This window comes from Scyliorhinus torazame, chromosome 2 (genome assembly GCF_047496885.1).
Source record: "Scyliorhinus torazame isolate Kashiwa2021f chromosome 2, sScyTor2.1, whole genome shotgun sequence".
Lineage (NCBI taxonomy): Eukaryota > Metazoa > Chordata > Chondrichthyes > Carcharhiniformes > Scyliorhinidae > Scyliorhinus > Scyliorhinus torazame.
Window position 1 is genome coordinate 26,341,526 of NC_092708.1, and position 17,801 is coordinate 26,359,326.

The 17,801-nt window shown below is 45.7% G+C and overlaps 1 protein-coding gene across 4 annotated transcripts in view; it reads left to right on the plus strand.

Moving 5' to 3' along the window:
• Positions 1 to 17,801, plus strand: part of arhgef49 (Rho guanine nucleotide exchange factor 49) — a 379,760-nt gene that overhangs the window by 224,230 nt on the left and 137,729 nt on the right. For all 4 annotated transcript variants that reach the window (XM_072469693.1, XM_072469719.1, XM_072469710.1 and 1 more), the window contains 2 exons: positions 4,407 to 4,578; positions 6,908 to 7,115. In XM_072469693.1, the coding sequence (XP_072325794.1) occupies positions 4,407 to 4,578; positions 6,908 to 7,115 (380 nt within the window). The remainder of the gene's footprint in view (positions 1 to 4,406; positions 4,579 to 6,907; positions 7,116 to 17,801) is intronic.

The following is a 17,801-nucleotide window of genomic DNA, read 5'->3' on the forward strand; positions in this document are numbered from 1 at the left end:
CCCTCGGGCCTGCTCCCACATTTGATAAGATCATGGCTGATCCGATTGTAACCTTTGCAGACTAATTCCTGGGATAGGGGGACTGATGTATGAGGAGAGATTGAGTCGATTAGGATTACATTCGCATGAGCTCAAAAGAATGAGGGGGGATTTCACTGAAAGCTTTAAAGTTCTAACAGGATTAGACAAGGTAGATGCAGGAAGGATGATGGGGGTGTCCAGAACTAGTTGTCAAAATCTGAGAATACGGGGTAGACCATTTAGCACAGAGATGAGGTGGAAATTCCTTCACAAAGAAAGTGGGTGGCCTGCAGGAATTCGCTGCCACAGAATTCCCCATTCCCACGTTCCCCATATAACCTTTCGTCCACTTACAGACACTGGCAACACGGTAGCATAGTGGTCAGCACAGTTGCTTCACAGCACCAGGGTCCCAGGTTCGATTCCCGGCTGGGTCACTGTGCGGAATCTGCACGTTCTCCTCGTGTCTGCGTGGGTTTCCTCCGGGTGCTCCGGTTTCCTCCCACAGTCCAAAGATGTGCAGGTTAGGTAGATTGGCCATGCCAAATTGCCCTTAGTGTCCAAAAAGGATAAGTGGGGGTTGCGGGGATAGGGTAGGTATGTGGGATTGAGTAGGGTGCTCTTTGTAAGGGCTGGTGCAGACTCGATGGGCCAAATGGTCTCCTGCTGTACTGTAAATTCTATGAAAATACTTGTCAAGAATCTATCCAGCTCCCCCTTAAAGATATTTGAAGATGGTGGGCGGATTGTCCCTGCCTGATCCCTCAGGATCTTAAAGGTTTCAATCTGGTGGCCTCTTTTTCTTTGAAACTCCAGTAGATAAAAATCTAACTTCCCCATTTCTGGTGATGGTCTGTTCTCTGAACAGCTTCTTATGCATTTGCATCCTTCCTTAAATATAAAATCCTTTCTTAAATAATATTTTCCCTCATATCGCTTCTCCTTTTGTCCCTTATTTTGAATCTGTGCCCTCTAGTTCTTGATGTTCTCTTGAGAGGGAAGAGTTTCTGCCTATGTACCCTGTCCATTCTCCTCAGGATCCGGAATGCGTCGATCAAGTCTCCTCTTAGCCTTCTTTCCTCCAAGGAAAACAAATCCAACCTCTCCAGTCTATCCAAAGAGCTCGAATTGGTTATCCCTGGCATAATTCTTGTGAATTTCCACTGTACTCTTTCCAATGCCTTCACATCCTTCCTCAAGTAATAATAATAATCTTTATTGTCACAAGTAGGCTTACATTGACACTGCAATGAAGTTACTGTGAAAAGCCCCTCGTCGCCACATTCCGGCGCCTGTTCAGGTACACGGAGGGAGAAATCAGAATGTCCAAATTACCCAACCGCACGTCTTTCACGTTCTTCCAACTTTTTGCTCCCTGTCTGCTAACAAGATTTCTATCCATCTCAAGGCACTACCCACAATCCCATGCGCTTTAACTTTACATAGTACACTTCACTGCATTGAACTTCATCTGCCACTTGTCTGCCCAATCCACCAGGCTGTCTGTCCCTTTGAAATTCAAGACTATCTCATCATAGTTAACAGCACTTCCAATGTTCCTATCAACCTCAAATTTTGAAATCATGCCCTGCATTTAGAGAATGGGCGGGATTCTTCGACCCCGCGCCGGGTCAGAGAATCGCTGGCAGGCCATGCCAATCGCACCATGCCGCCCCGACACCGGCATGTGATTCTCCGCAGAGTGGAGCATCGGCGCCATTGGCGCCGGCGTGGTTGGCGCGGCGCCAGTCGCGGGCCGCTCTATGCGACCGGTCCACCGATTCTCCGGCCCGGATGGGCCAAGCGGCCGTAAGAAAAGAGCCGCGTCCCGTCGGCGCCGTTCTAACCTGCTCTGGGCCGGCGGGACCTCGGCGTGTAAGGGTCGGGCGGCGGCCTTTGGCGGGGAAGGGCGGTTCGGCACTGGGGGGGAGGGCATCTGATGTGGCCTGGCCCGCGACCGGAACCCACCGATCGGCAGGCCGGCCTCTGTGGCTGGGGGCCTCCTTTCCTACGTGCCGGCCGCTGTAGTCCTGCGCCATGTTGCGTCGGGGCCGGCGCGTTGAAAGAGGTCACTGCGCATGCGCGCATTGGCGCCGGTGCCACTGCGCATGTCCTTGTTGGCGCCGGCGCAACTGCGCATGCGCGGATCCCGCGGTGCACAGTTCGCGCCGGGATCTGCAGCTGGAGCGGCGCGAACCGCTCCAGCGCCGTGCTGGCCCCCTGGAGGGGCCAGAATTAGTCGTGGGAGCGGCCCGTTCACGCCGTCGTAAAACGGGACGCCGTTTACAATGGCGTGGGCACTCTGCCGTGGGATTGGAGAATCCCGCCCAATATGCTTCTTTTTTATTTTGCCTGCCAAAATGGACAATTTCACATTTGCCCAATTATACAGATCTTTGTCCATTCACATAAACTGTTCATGTCCCTTTGTCGCCCCCTTATGTCCTCTTCACAAATTGCTTCCCGACCTATCTTTGTATCACTGGCAAATTTAGCAAACAAATTCAGTTCCTTCATCTAAGTCATTTAATAATAAACACTTTTTGTCACAAGCAGGCTTCAATGAAGTCACTATGAAAAGCCCCTAGTTGCCACATTCCGGTGACCGTTCAGGGAGGCTGGTACAGGAATTGAACTTGCGTTGCTGGCCTTGTTCTGTATTACAAGCCAGTGTTTAGCCCACTGTGCTAAACCAGCCTCTATACAAGTTGTAATAAATTGACATACCATGCTGGGAATAAGTGCTTTATTCATGTGGCACACCACTCGTTACACCCTGCCAACCAGAAAAAAAGATCCATTTGTGACAATGCTCTGCTTCCTGTTAGCTGGCCAAACTTCTATCCATGCCAATATGCTACCCCCGATACCATGAATGTATATCTTCTGCAATAACCTTTGTTATGCCACCTTATCAAATGCCTTCTGGAAATCCAAGTACAGTACATCCTCCTGTTCACCTTTATCCATAGCATATGTGAATTCAGAGATCTCCAAAAGGCACAATTTCCCTTTCACAAAATCATGTTGACTCTGCCTGATTGCCCTGAGTTTTTCTAACTGCCCTGCTGTATAACACCTTTAATGACAAATGTGAGGTTATCCATTTTGGTAGGAATAACAGCACAAGGGATTATTATTTAAATGATAAAATATTAAAACATGCTGCTGTGCAGAGAGACCTGGGTGTGCTAGTGCATGAGTCGCAAAAAGTTGATTTACAGGTGCAACAGGTGATTAAGAAGGCAAATGGAATGTTGTCCTTCATTGCTAGAGGGATGGAGTTTAAGACTAGGGAGGTTGTGCTGCAATTGTATAAGGTGTTAGTGAGGCCACACCTGGAGTATTGTGTTCAGTTTTGGTCTCCTTACCTGAGAAAGGACGTACTGGCGCTGGAGGGTGTGCAGAGGAGATTCACTAGGTTAATCCCAGAGCTGAAGGGGTTGGATTACGAGGAGAGGTTGAGGAGACTGGGACTGTACTCGTTGGAATTTAGAAGGATGAGGGGGGATCTTATAGAAACATATAAATTTATGAAGGGAATAGATAGGATAGATGCGGGCAGGTTGTTTCCACTGGTGGGTGGAAGCAGAATTAGGGGGCATAGCCTCAAAATAAGGGGAAGTAGATTTAGGACTGAGTTTAGGAGGAACTTCTTCACCCAAAGGGTTGTGAATCTATGGAATTCCTTGCCCAGTGAAGCAGTAGAGGCTCCTTCATTAAATGTTTTTAAGGTAAAGATAGATAGTTCTTTTGAAGAATAAAGGGATTCAGGGTTATGGTGTTCGGTCCGGAAAGTGGAGCTGAGTCCACAAAAGATCAGCCATGATCTCATTGAATGGTGGAGCAGGCTCGAGGGGCCAGATGGCCTCCTCCTGCTCCTAGTTCTGATGTTCTTACGATAGCTTTTAACATTTTCTCCATGAGAGATGTTAAACTAACTGGCCTGTGGCTCCCTGCCTTTTTGAATGTAGGAGTTACACTTGCTATTTTCCAATCCATTGGAATCTTCCCCGAATTTAGGAAATTTTGGAAAGTTAAAACCATTAAACAATTAAAAATTGTTGTTGTTGGAACTTGCTGTGCACAGATTGGCCGACATGATTTGCTACATTACAACAGTGGCTACACTTCGAAACTACTTAATTGGCTGTGACGTGCTAATGTGTCATCCTGAGGTCACAAAGGATGCTATATAAATGCAAGTCTTTTCCTTTTATTTTAAGACATTCAACACGAAAGCATCCCAGAATCAGAAGTATCCCAGAAGGCTACGTGCCTGACATGGGAGTTACTGTACATCCGACAAGTGTTCTGAAAGGTTGCAATTAAAGAATTTGGCGATGGGGCTTGTTTTGATCAATGCGTTCTGCTTCCTTTCACAGCTGCACTGCGGACTCTGCAGCCGTACAATCATCCCATCACCAGGAGCTGCTGGATGACATCACCGTCAATGAACAGGACAATCAATCAGGCCCGGTCTCCACGGCAACCCTGGATTGCGGCGCAGAAGGCAATCGGAAGCCTGCTGGTGGTGTTCATCGGCAGACAGACTGTGTAAATAAGCTGGCCCTTTATTGCTTTCAGCTGTGAGGCGAGGACACTTAGCCGAGCCGAAGATTTACCCTAGTGGGCAAGCAAGTAAGATGAGGAGGCTGGTTGGTGACTAATTGCAGCTTGAGCCGACACCGGCCGCTTTAGGTGCCAGCTATGTGGCAACTTGACGCATTATATGTTGTTGATGGACACATGTGAGAGGCAATGGTGGGAACGTGGCAACATGGGGAATTGCTAAACGGGGGGAAGATCACGGTCTATCGAGCCTGCCTTCCACCATTCTGGTAGTCGCATCAAACAATGATGATGGAGCTGTTGGCTAATTATAACGATCAATCGCTATCAATTAGTCTACCACAGATACCAACGTGTGACAATGAAACCCAAGTTGAGGGGTTCAGCTGGTTTACGGTATTGAATAATGAATACCCAGGAGCGAGTTACAAGCTGGAATCTAATCAAGAGGTTTGGGCGGGTTGTATCCAGAATGATGGATAACACGGAATGGGTTACGGGCTGGAATCTGATCAGGAGGTTCAGACGGTTTATACTTGGAACAGAAGCAAAATTCTGCGGGAAATCTGGAGTAAAAACAGAAAATTCTGGGAATACTCAGTAGGCCAGGCAGCATCTGTGGCAAGAGAAACAGAGTTAACGTTTCAGGTTGTTGGCCGTTCAACACAACTGGAAAATGTTGGCCATGTAATGGCTATTGAGCAACTGCGGAGGCAGGGAAGAGAAAAAGAGCAAAGGAGAGATTGAATGACACAAGAGATGATAGTACAAGGCAAAAGGGGGTACTAGGACATAATGGGTCGAGGGGAGGTGTGAAAGGATCATTATCAACAACTGCTTTTAAAGAAATTGAGGATGTTTGTTACGGTCTGAAATTATTCAACTCAGCGTTGAGTCCGAAAGCTGTAAAGTGCCGAATTGAAGATTGAGGTGATGTTCCTCAAACTTCCATTGAGCTTCATTGAAATAGTGTAGCAGGCCAAGGGTAGAGAGGTCAGAGTGGGCGAGAGCATGAAGATGGCAGATGACCAGAAGGTCAGGATTACACTTGCAGATGGAACGGGCAAGCTGAGAAATGGGATTGAAAGCATAAGTAAATCGCTGCTTCTCCGGGGTGGAATGTTCGGGGCCTTGCATGGTGGGAAGGGCGGACATGAAAGAGCTGGTACTGCACACCTTGCACCTGTGTGAGAAGGTGCTGGGGGAAGAGGAGGGAATGTTGGGGGGAATTGACAAGGGGGCAAGGGCATCGCGGGGGGAGGGGGGGGGGGGAACAGTCCCTTTGGACTGCTGAATGGCCAGGGAAAAGTGGGCCTGAAGGTGGCATCAAGGTGGAGGTGCTGGAAATGGTGGAGGATGATCTATTGAATACTGAGGCAGGTGGAGTGGAAAGTGAGGACAAGGGGAAACCTGTCATGGTTCTGGGAGGGAGGGGAAGGAGCGAGGGCTGTAGCACAAGAATAGGATGGAGACGTCCCACATACGGATTCTATATATAGAATAGGAGGTCTTCTGCTTCTGAGACTGAAGCTCCGGGTTCGAGGCCTACCCCAGGACCTGATGGCCAAGGAAGTTGCATTTATAACGTGGCCAAACAGGGTGAGTGTCAGCCTGCAAAATCCTTCCAAACACGCCAATGGCTGGCGCTAAGAACGGGAGAGACGCGTAGTCAGCCATGCTTGATGTGGAGTGGTGCCCCTCCTCAAGCTATAAGCCTCTGGGGGCAGACAAGCGACCTGTTCCAGGAATGACTACAGACAAATGTCTGGAAATGCTCAGCGTAGTGTGGGATGATATAGAACGAGAGGTCATAGTTTTAGAATAAGGGGTAGCAGATTTAAAACAGCGGTGAGTAGAAATTACTTCTCTGAAAGCGTCGTGAAGCTGTGGAATTCACTGCCCCAGGGTGCGGTGGATGCCGGGACTTTGAGTAACTTTAAGGAGGAGATGGACAGATGTTTAATTGGTAACGGGGTGAAAGGTTACGGAGAACGGGAAGGAAAGTGGAGTTGAGGCCGAGAGAAGATCGGGCATGATCGCATTGAATGACGGAGCAGACTCGATGGGCTGAATGGCCGACTCCTGCTCCTCGTTCTTATGTTCTTGTCGCCTGGGAATGTGACAGAGAAAGAAGGGTAGATGCGGCCCACCACACTGGCCGTCTTATGCAGGAAACCCCAAACGGCTCTGCTGCAGCCCCACTCCCAGTATCGCCATTCAGTCCCAGAGTTCGAACAACAACGCCGTTCTAATTTGGACTTAATTTCATTTGTTCCCGCAATGGTCTTGACTATTCCTGATTCCTCTTCCTCAGCATTCCCTCCCCGGATGTCGGAGGTCGAGCTCTGACGCAGCCTATGGGACCACGGACACCGCCAAGGCCCAGCGCGAGTGCCGTCTGCGCCCCCATTTCAGCGACCCCATGCCAGCCGACGCGGTGAAGCGAAAGCAGCTGGAGATGAGGATAGCGGCTGCAGCCTGGGGCCTCGGCCAGAAAAGACGCCAAGACAAGGATTGCAGCGGTAGGTAAAACAGCTGGAATTCAAGATGTGGGGTGGTTCCATTGGGGTGCTGTCTTGCCTCTGCTTGAGAAGGTGGTGGGGTCAAGCTCTGCTTCAGAATAGACAGCGGAGAAATGTGTTCATGTCGCGGTGCTCCACTATCTTACGTGTTTCCCTGGGGCAGAGACTGCCACAGAGTGCCTGCTAAGTGTGGAGCCCGCTTGGTATCTTCATTCAGTGCAGAGGGAGGCCATTCAGCCCATCGATTCTGCACGGACCCTTGGAAATTATTCCAGCCCCCACCCTATAAGTCTGCACGTCCTTCCCGTGTCTGCGTGGGTTTCCTCCGGGTGCTCCGGTTTCCTCCCAGAAGTCCCAAAAGACGTGCTGTTAGGTGAATTAGACATTCTGAATTCTCCCTCAGTGTACCCGAACAGGCGGTGGAGTGTGGTGACTAGGGGCTTTTCACAGTAACCTCATTGCAGTGTTAATCATATCATAGAATTTACAGTGCAGAAGGAGGCCATTCGACCCATCGAGTCTGCACCAGCTCTTGGAAAGAGCACCCTACCCAAGGTCAACACCGCCACCCTATCCCCATAACCCAGTAACCCCACCCAACACTAAGGGCAATTTTGGACACTAAGGGCAATTTTAGCAAGGCCAATCCACCTAACCTGCACATCTTTGGACTGTGGGAGGAAACCGGAGCACCCGGAGGAAACCCACGCTGGCACGGGGAGGATGTGCAGACTCCGCACAGACAGTGACCCAAGCTGGAATCGAACCTGGGACCCTGGAGTTGTGAAGCAATTGTGCTAACCACAATGCTACCGTGCTGCCCTTAATGTAAGTCTACTTGTGACAACAAAGATTTTTATTATTATTCCCCTAACCCAGTAACCCCATCTTACCTTTTGGACACTAAGGGGCAATTTAGCATGGCCAATCCACCTGACCTGCACATCTTTGGACTGTAGGAAGAAACCGGAGCACCCGGAGGAAATGCACATAGACACGAGGAGAGCGTGCAGACTCTGCACGACAGTGACCTGGGACCCTGGCGCTGGGAGGTAGCAGTGCTAACCACTGTGCCACCGTGACACCCGTCAAATATCATTAAATGTATTTTTTCCCTTTAATCTACGATGACATTCTGGTAGCACAGCTGAGGGGGTGCTGCACTGTCAACAGTGCTGACTTTAGGATGAGATGCTAAATTGAGGCCCCACCTGCCCTCTCAGGAAGGTGTAAAAGATCCCATGGCCACATTTAGTGGACACACGTGGAAGAGACTTTATCTCGCTCAAAACCCATTCACTTGTAAAGCGTTAAAATCAGGCCCATAGTTTAATGTGGAGGTTGGCACCTCTGACAGTGCAACACTCTCCACTGGGAGCATCAGCTAAGATTCGGCGCTTAAGTTCCTGAAGTGGGATTTGAGTACACAACCTTCTTGACTCAGAGGAAACAGCAGCAACCCCATTGTGCCAAAGTTGACAACAAATCATATGTTTCAAAGTTGAATATTGCTGAAAAGAAAGAAAAAACTGTTCGCAACAGGTTGTACTCAACCAGGCTGCACCTGCACCCTAATCTGTTGTTAGACGTGATTCCACAATTGGGCAGTACTTGCTGAACAACCCTGAGTGTGCTAATTGCTACGCTAACAATCAATTTAAGATAATCACTCAAGCTGGTAATGTGGCTCGTTTACACTTGCTAGAAGTGACATACATTCATACACAGGGACCCGTTTTTTGCAACAACAAAAAGGGAATATGTTCAAGCCTTGTACCTGTGTTGAATGATCTGGGAGTTTGGAGAGCCAATAGTTCTCCATTACTTACTGCATGGCAACATCTCGGCCAATCAGTGTCAACTTGTCAACCAGTCAGCACTTTTTTCTCCTGTGGAATCTTTTAAAAGATATTAAGGGAGATGGGTCTCTTGGGCCGGATGGGATTTATCCCCAAATACTGAGGGAAGCAAGGGAGGAAATTGTTGGGGCCTTGACTGACATCTTTGTATCATTGGAGGTGTACATAAATGATCTGGTGGAAAATGTAGCGGGTCTGATTAGTAAGTTCGCGGCTGACACCAAGGTTGGTGGAGTGGCAGATAGTGTAGAGGATTGTCAGAGGATGCAGCAAGACATAGATAGGTTGGAGACTTGGGCAGAGAAATGGCAAATGGAGTTTAATCCGGACAAATGTGAGGTAATCCATTTTGGTAGGTCTATCAAAGAGGGGAAATATATCGTAAATGGTAAAACTCTTAAGAATATAGAAAGTCAGAGAGATCTGGATGTGCAGGTCCACAGATCTTTAAAGGTGGCAAGACAAGAGGACAAAGTAGTCAAGAAAGCATGCGGAATGCTTGCCTTCATTGAGTGGGGCATCGAGTATACAAACTGACAAGTCATGCCACAGTTGTATAGGACCTTGGTAAGGCCGCACTTGGAATATTACGCACAATTCTGGTCACCACACTACCAGAAGGATGTGGAGGCTTTGGAGAGGGTGCAGAGGAGGTTTACCAGGGTGTAGCCTGGTCTGGAGGGTGTTAACTATGTGGAGAGGCTGAATAGACTCGTACTGTTTTCATTAGAAAGACAGAGGTTGAGGGGTGACCTGATAGAGGTCTGCAAGATGGGCCTGGATAGAGTGAATGGGCAGGCACTCTTTCCCAGGGTGGACGGGTCAGTCACCGGGGGACGTAGGTTTAAGGTCTGTGGGGCAATGTTTAGAGAAGATGTGCGAGGCAGATTTTCTATGCAGAGGGTGGTGAGTGCCTGGAACGCGTTGAAAGGGAAGGTTGTGGAAGCAGATACATTAACGCCATTCAAAAGGAATGTTGACAAACACATGGGTAGGATGGGTATAGAGGGATACGGCACAAGGAAGTGCTGAGGGTTTTGGCAAAAGTTGGTATCATGACCGGTACAGGCTTGGAGGGCCGAAGGGCCTGTTCCTGTGCTGTATTGTTCTTTGTTCTTTGTTCACATGTCACTTTTTCCAGCAATGTTCAAGTTCTGCATTACCAAACAACTGTTTCAAAGTTCCACTATGGTGCAATGTCTTCATCAGTATACTTGTGGAGAGGAATGAGGGACAAGGTGGGGCAGTGGAACACTAGGAACCTCTTGGTTCTTCAGGCCCTGATTTCTGGCTTTCCCAGTGAAGGGGACAATGGTGCATGTTCATCAGAACATCGGAACACTTAGTGACTGAGTGATGTCGAACAGATCCAAAGTGCAAACCCTGTGTTGAGTTAAACAATATCAGGCAGAAGGGGTATTGCAACTGAGGTCAACACATGTGGAGATGGTAGTGTGGTGGTAACGTCCCTGGACTAGTAATCCAGAGACCAAGGTGAATGCTCTGGGAGCACGGGTTCAAATCCCACTCTGGCAGTTGCTGGAATTGATATTCAATTAATAAATCTGGAATTGAAAGCCAGTCTCATTATGGTGACCATGAAAATATTGTGGAAAAAATTAGACCATGCCCATTTATGGAAGGAAATCTGCCATCCAGATCTGGGCTGGCCTACATGTGACTGTAGATTCACAGTAATGTGGTTGACTCTTAAATGGCCCAATAAACCACTCAGTTCAAGGGGCAATTAGGGATAAGCAACAAAGGTTGGCCAGAGATGTTCACATCTGTGGGCGGCACGGTGGCACCGTGGTTAGCACTGCTGCCTCACTGCGCCAGGGACCGGGGTTCAATTCTACCCTTGGGTGGCTGTCTGTGTGGAGTTTGCACATTCTCCCCGTGTCTGCGTGAGTTTCCTCCGGGTGCTCCGGTTTACTCTCACAGTCCAAAGAAGTGGATTGGCCATGCCGAATTGCCCCTTAGTGTCCAAAGATGTGCAAGTTTTGATGGGGTTACGGGGATAGTGCTGGGGAGTGGGAATAGGTAGGGTGCTCTTTCAGAGGGTCGGTGCAGATCCGACGGGCTAAATGGTCTCCTTCTGCACCGTAGGGGTTTTATGAATTCCATGTACATCCAGAGCGTCCATCCAGTGTGCCGTCGAGGGTTATTGGATGACTAGAGAGTATGGTGGGAATTTTATGCCCCTCCCGCTCTCCATTCCAAATCAAATAATTTGCTGCAACGTCCCTTATGTGAAAAAAAATGATCTCTTGGGTCTATATTCTCTGTGAAGTCTCGAAGAATGAGAGTCGATTTCATTGACGTGTTAAAAATTCTAGAGAGGACTTGACAATGCAAAGTCTCAGGAGCTTCCCCCTGACTGAAGGATCTGGAATAAGGAGCCATAGCTTCAGGATGTGGGGTCGGCCATTTCATAGAGAGACAGGGTGAGCGTGAGCACAGAAACAGCAGAGAGGTGAGTTGAAGCAAAAATCCGAAACTCAGTGTGTCCCAGTGAGGACTGACCCAGGACAGTTGGTCACCCTGGACTGAGAGGAGGGGAAAGGTTTACAGTCAGAGGCCTGGGATCTTTGGGATTCTCTCACACAGAGTAGTAGGTGCTTGTCATCAACTAATACTCAGACTGAGGTTGCTGGATTTTGGATCTAAGGGAACCAAAAGATAAAATAGGGCAAGAACGTACTGTTGATTAGAAGGTCAACCATGATCTTATTGATTGAGGGAGAAAGGACGAAAGGCCGTATGACCAACTCCAGCTCATAGTTCTTCATTTTCTATGTACTGGACAGTGCCTGATAGATGTGTTCAGACACTGTGCCTAACTTTAATGCTTGTCCTCTTGCCCTTCTGAAGTCTATATAAGTACAGAAGTGAAAGATTGAAAGGGCTTTGAACTGATATTCAGAGACGATGAAAGTAGCAGTAATTACTGTGAAGAATGAGTACTTACCAGTAGATTTATCCCTGGGGTATTTAGCTATCATTTAACCTGCACTCATTCTAAAGTGTTCACATTTGCAAGTTAATGCTATCTCACACACAATTATCGAATTGAAAGCCTGTGTTAATATTTGATAATGCCGTGCAGTAATATTCCATGTCAATGTATGTTACTGTCACTAGATGGTGTATGTTAGCTTGTCACAATGGTGTTCGTTAACTTCCCAGAATTATGTATGTTAATATCCCCTGACAATGTGTTAATATCCCCAGACAATGTGTTAATAACGCCTGACAATGTGTTAATATCCCCTGACAATGTGTTAATATCCCCTGACAATGTGTTGATATCTCTGACAATGTGTTAATATCCCCTGACAATGTGTTAATATCCCCTGACAATGTGTTAATAACCCTGACAATGTGTTAATATCCCCTGACAATGTGTTAATAACCCTGACAATGTGTTAATATCCCCTGACAATGTGTTAATATCCACTGACAATGTGTTAATAACCCTGACAATGTGATAATATCCCCTGACAATGTGTTAATATCCCCTGACAATGTGTTAATAACCCTGACAATGTGTTGATATCTCTGACAATGTGTTAATATCCCCTGACAATGTGTTAATATCCCCAGACAATGTGTTAATATCCCTGACAATGTGTTAATATCCCTGACAATGTGTTGGTATCCCTGACAATGTGTTAATATCCCTGACAATGTGTTGATATCCCTGACAATGTGTTGATATCCCTGACAATGTGTTAATATCCCTGACAATGTGTTAATATCCCCTGACAATGTGTTGATATCCCTGACAATGTGTTAATATCCCCTGACAATGTGTTCATATCCCTGACAATATGTTAATATCTCCTGACAATGTGTCAATATCCCCAGACAATGTGTTAATATCCCCTGACAATGTGTTAATATCCGCTGACAAAGTGTTAATACCCCCTGACAATGTGTTAATATCCCTGACAATGTGTTAATATCCTCTGACAATGTGTTAATATCCCCTGACAATGTGTTAATATCCCCTGACAATGTGTTAATATCCCCGACAATGTGTTGATATCACCTGACAATGTGTTGATATCCCTGACAATGTGTTAATATCCCCTGACAATGTGTTCATATCCATGACAATGTGTTAATATCCCCTGACAATGTGTTAATATCCCCTGACAATGTGTTAATATCCCCTGACAATGTGTTAATATCCCCTGACAATGTGTTAATATCCCCTGACAATGTGTTAATATCCCCTGACAATGTGTTGATATCCCCTGACAATGCGATAATATCCCTGACAATGTGTTGATATCCCCTGACAATGTGTTGATATCACCTGACAATGTGTTAATATCACCTGACAATGTGTTGATATCCCTGACAATGTGTTGATATCACCTGACAATGTGTTGTTATCACCTGACAATGTGTTTATATCCCCTGACAATGTGTTAATATCCCCCTGACAATGTGTTGATATCCCTGACAATGTGTTGATATCACCTGACAATGTGTTAATATCCCCTGACAATGTGTTAATATCCCCCTGACAATGTGTTGATATCCCTGACAATGTGTTGATATCACCTGACAATGTGATAATATCCCCTGACAATGTGTTAATATCCCCTGACAATGTGTTAATATCCCTGACAATGTGTTGATATCACCTGACAATGAGTTAATATCCCCTGACAATGTGTTGATATGACCTGACAATGTGTTGATATCCCTGACAATGTGTTGACATCACCTGACAATGTGTTGATATCCCCTGACAATGTGTTAATATCCCCCTGACAATGTGTTGATATCCCTGACAATGTGTTGATATCACCTGACAATGTGTTAATATCCCCTGACAATGTGTTAATATCCCCCTGACAATGTGTTGATATCCCTGACAATGTGTTGATATCACCTGACAATGTGATAATATCCCCTGACAATGTGTTAATATCCCCTGGCAATGTGTTAATATCCCTGACAATGTGTTGATATCCCCTGACAATGTGTTGATATCCCTGACAATGTGTTAATATCCCCCTGACAATGTGTTGATATCCCTGACAATGTGTTGATATCCCCTGACAATGTGTTGATATCCCTGACAATGTGTTAATATCCCCTGACAATGTGTTAATATGCTTGACAATGTGTTAATATCCCCTGACAATGTGTTAATATCCCCTGACAATGTGTTAATATCCCCCTGACAATGTGTTAATATCCCCTGACAATGTGTTAATATCCCCTGACAATGTGTTAATATCCCTGATAATGTGTTAATATCCCCTGACAATGTGTTGATATCCCCTAACAATGTGTTAATATCCCCAGACAATATGTTTATATCCCTGACAATGTGTAAATATCCCCTGACAATGTGTTAATATCCCCCTGACAATGTGTTAATATCCCCTGACAATGTGTTAATATCCCCTGACAATGTGTTGATATCTGCAGACAATGTGTTAATATTGCTGACAACGTGTTAATATCCCTGACAATGTGTTGATATCTCTGACAATGTGTTAATATTGCTGACAACGTGTTAATATCCCCTGACAATGTGTTGATATCCCCTAACAATGTGTTAATATCCCCAGACAATATGTTTATATCCCTGACAATGTGTAAATATCCCCTGACAATGTGTTAATATCCCCCTGACAATGTGTTAATATCCCCTGACAATGTGTTAATATCCCCTGACAATGTGTTGATATCTGCAGACAATATGTTAATATTGCTGACAATGTGTTAATATCCCCTGACAATGTGTTAATATCCCCTGACAATGTGTTAATATTGCTGACAACGTGTTAATATCCCTGGCAATTTGTTGATATCTCTGACAATGTGTTAATATCCCTGGCAATGTGTTAATATTGCTGACAACGTGTTAATATCCCCAGACAATTTGTTGATATAAGAACAGAAGAACTGGGAGCAGGAGTAGGCCATCTGGCCCCTCGAGCCTGCTCCGCCATTCGATGAGATCATAGCTGATCGTTTGTGGACTCAGCTCCACTTTCCGGCCCGAACACCATAAACCTTAACCCCTTTATTCTTCAAAAAACTATGTATCTTTATCTTGAAAACATTTAATGAAGGAGTCTCTACTGCTTCACTGGGCAAGGAATTCCATAGATTCACAACCCTTTGGGTGAAGAAGTTCCTCCTAAACTCAGTCCTAAATCTACTTCCCCTTATTTTGAGTCTGTGCCCCCTAGTTCTGCTTTCACCCGCTAGTGGAAACAACCTGCCCGCATCTATCCTATCTATTCCCTTCATAATTTTATATGTTTCTATGAGATCCCCCCTCATCCTTCTAAATTCCAACGAGTACAGCCCCAGTCTACTCAACCTCTACTCGTAATCCAACCCCTTTAGCTCTTGGATTAACCTAGTGAATCTCCTCTGTACACCCTCCAGTGCCAGTACGTCCTTTCTCAAGTAAGGAGACCAAAACTGAACACAATACTCCAGGTGTGGCCTCACTAACACCTTATGCAATTGCAGCATAACCTCCCTAGTCTTAAACTCCATCCCTCTAGCAATGAAGGACAAAATTCCATTTGCCTTCTTAATCACCTGTTGCACCTGTAAACCAACTTTTTGTGATTCATGCAATAGCACACCCAGGTCTCTCTGCACAACAGCATGTTTTAATATTTTATCATTTAAATAATAATCCCTTTTGCTGTTATTCCTACCAAAATGGATAACCTCTCATTTGTCAACATTGTATTCCATCTGCCAGACCCTAACCCATTCATTTAGCCTATCCAAATCCCTCTGCAGACTTCCAATATCCTCTGCACATTTCGCTTTACCACTTATCTTAGTGCCGTCTGTAAACTTGGACACATTGCCCTTCGTCCCCAACTCCAAATCATCGATGTAAATTGTGAACAATTGTGGACCCAACACTGTATCCCTGAGGGACACCACTAACTACAGATTGCCAACCAGAGAAACACCCATTAATCCCCACTCTTCGCTTTCTATTAATTAACCAATCCTCTATCTATGCTACTACTTTCCCCTTAATGCCATGCATCTTTATCTTATACAGCAACCTTTTGTGTGGCACCTTGTCAAAAGCTTTCTGGAAATCCAGATATACCACATCCATTGGCTCCCCATTATCTACCGCACTGGTAATGTCCTTAAAAAATTCCACTAAATTAGTTAGGCACGACCTGCCCTTTATGAACCCATGCTGCGTCTGCCCAATGGGACAATTTCCATCCAGCTGCCTCACTATTTCTTCCTTGATGATAGATTCCAGCATCATCCCTACTACCAAAGTTTAGCTAACTGGCCTATATTTACCGGCTTTCTGCCTACCTCCATTTTTAAACAGTGGTGTCACGTTTGCTAATTTCCAGTCCGCCGGGACCACCCCAGAGTCTAGAGAATTTTGGTAATTTATCACGAGTGCATTTGCATTTCCCTCACCATCTCTTTTAGCACTCTGGGATGGATTCCATCAGGGCCAGGAGACTTGTCTACCTATAGCCCCATTAGCTTGCCCATCACTACCTCCTTGGTGATAACAATCCTCTCAAGGTCCTCACCTGTCATAGCCTCATTTCCATCAGTCACTGGCATGTTACTTGTGTCTTCCACTGTGAAGACCGACCCAAAAAACCTGTTCAGTTCCTCAGCCATTTCCTCATCTCCCATTATTAAATCTCCCTTCTCATCCTCTAAAGGACCAATATTTACCTTCGCCACACTTTTTTGTTTTATGTATTTGTAGAAACTTTCACTATCTGTTTTTATATTCTGAGCAAGTTTACTCTCATAATCTATTTTACTCTTCTGTATAGCTTTTTTAGTAGCTCTCTGTTGCCCCCTAAAGATTTCCCAGTCCTCTAGTCTCCCACTAATCTTTACTACTTTGTATGCTTTTTCCTTCAATTTGATACTCTCCCTTATTTCCTTAGATAGCCACGGTCGATTTTCCCTCTTTCTACCGTCCTTCCTTTTTGTTGGTATAAACCTTTGCTGAGCACTGTGAAAAATCGTTTGGAAGGTTCTCCACTGTTCCTCAACTGTTTCACCATAAAGTCTTTGCTCCCAGTCTACCTTAGCTAGTTCTTCTCTCATACCATTGTAATCTCCTTTGTTCAAGCACAAAACACTAGTGTTTGATTTTACCTTCTCACCCTCCATCTGTATTTTAAATTCCACCATATTGTGATCGCTCCTTCCGAGAGGATCCCTAACTATGAGATCCTGAATCAATCCTGTCTCATTACACAGGACCAGATCTAGGACCGCTTGTTCCCTCATAGGTTCCATTACATACTGTTCTAGGAAACTATCGCGGATACATTCTATAAACTCCTCCTCAAGGCTGCCTTGACTGACCTGGTTAAACCAATCGACATGTAGATTAAAATCCCCCATGATAACTGCTGTACCATTTCTACATGCATCCGTTATTTCTTTGTTTATTGCCTGCCCCACCATAATGTTACTATTTGCTGGCCTATAGACTACTCCTATCAGTTACTTTTTTGCCTTACTATTCCTGATTTCTACCCAAATGGATTCAACATTATCCTCCATAGCACCGATGTCATCCCTTATTATTGCTCGGATGTCATCCTTAAATAACAGAGCTACACCACCTCCCTTACCATCCACTCTGTCCTTCCGAATAGTTTGATACCCTCGGATATTTAACTCCCAGTCGTGACCATCCTTTAACCATGTTTCAGTTATGGCCACTAAATCATAGTCATTCACGATGATTTGCACCATCAACTCATTTACCTTATTCCGAATACTACGAGCATTTAGGTAAAGTACACTTATTTCG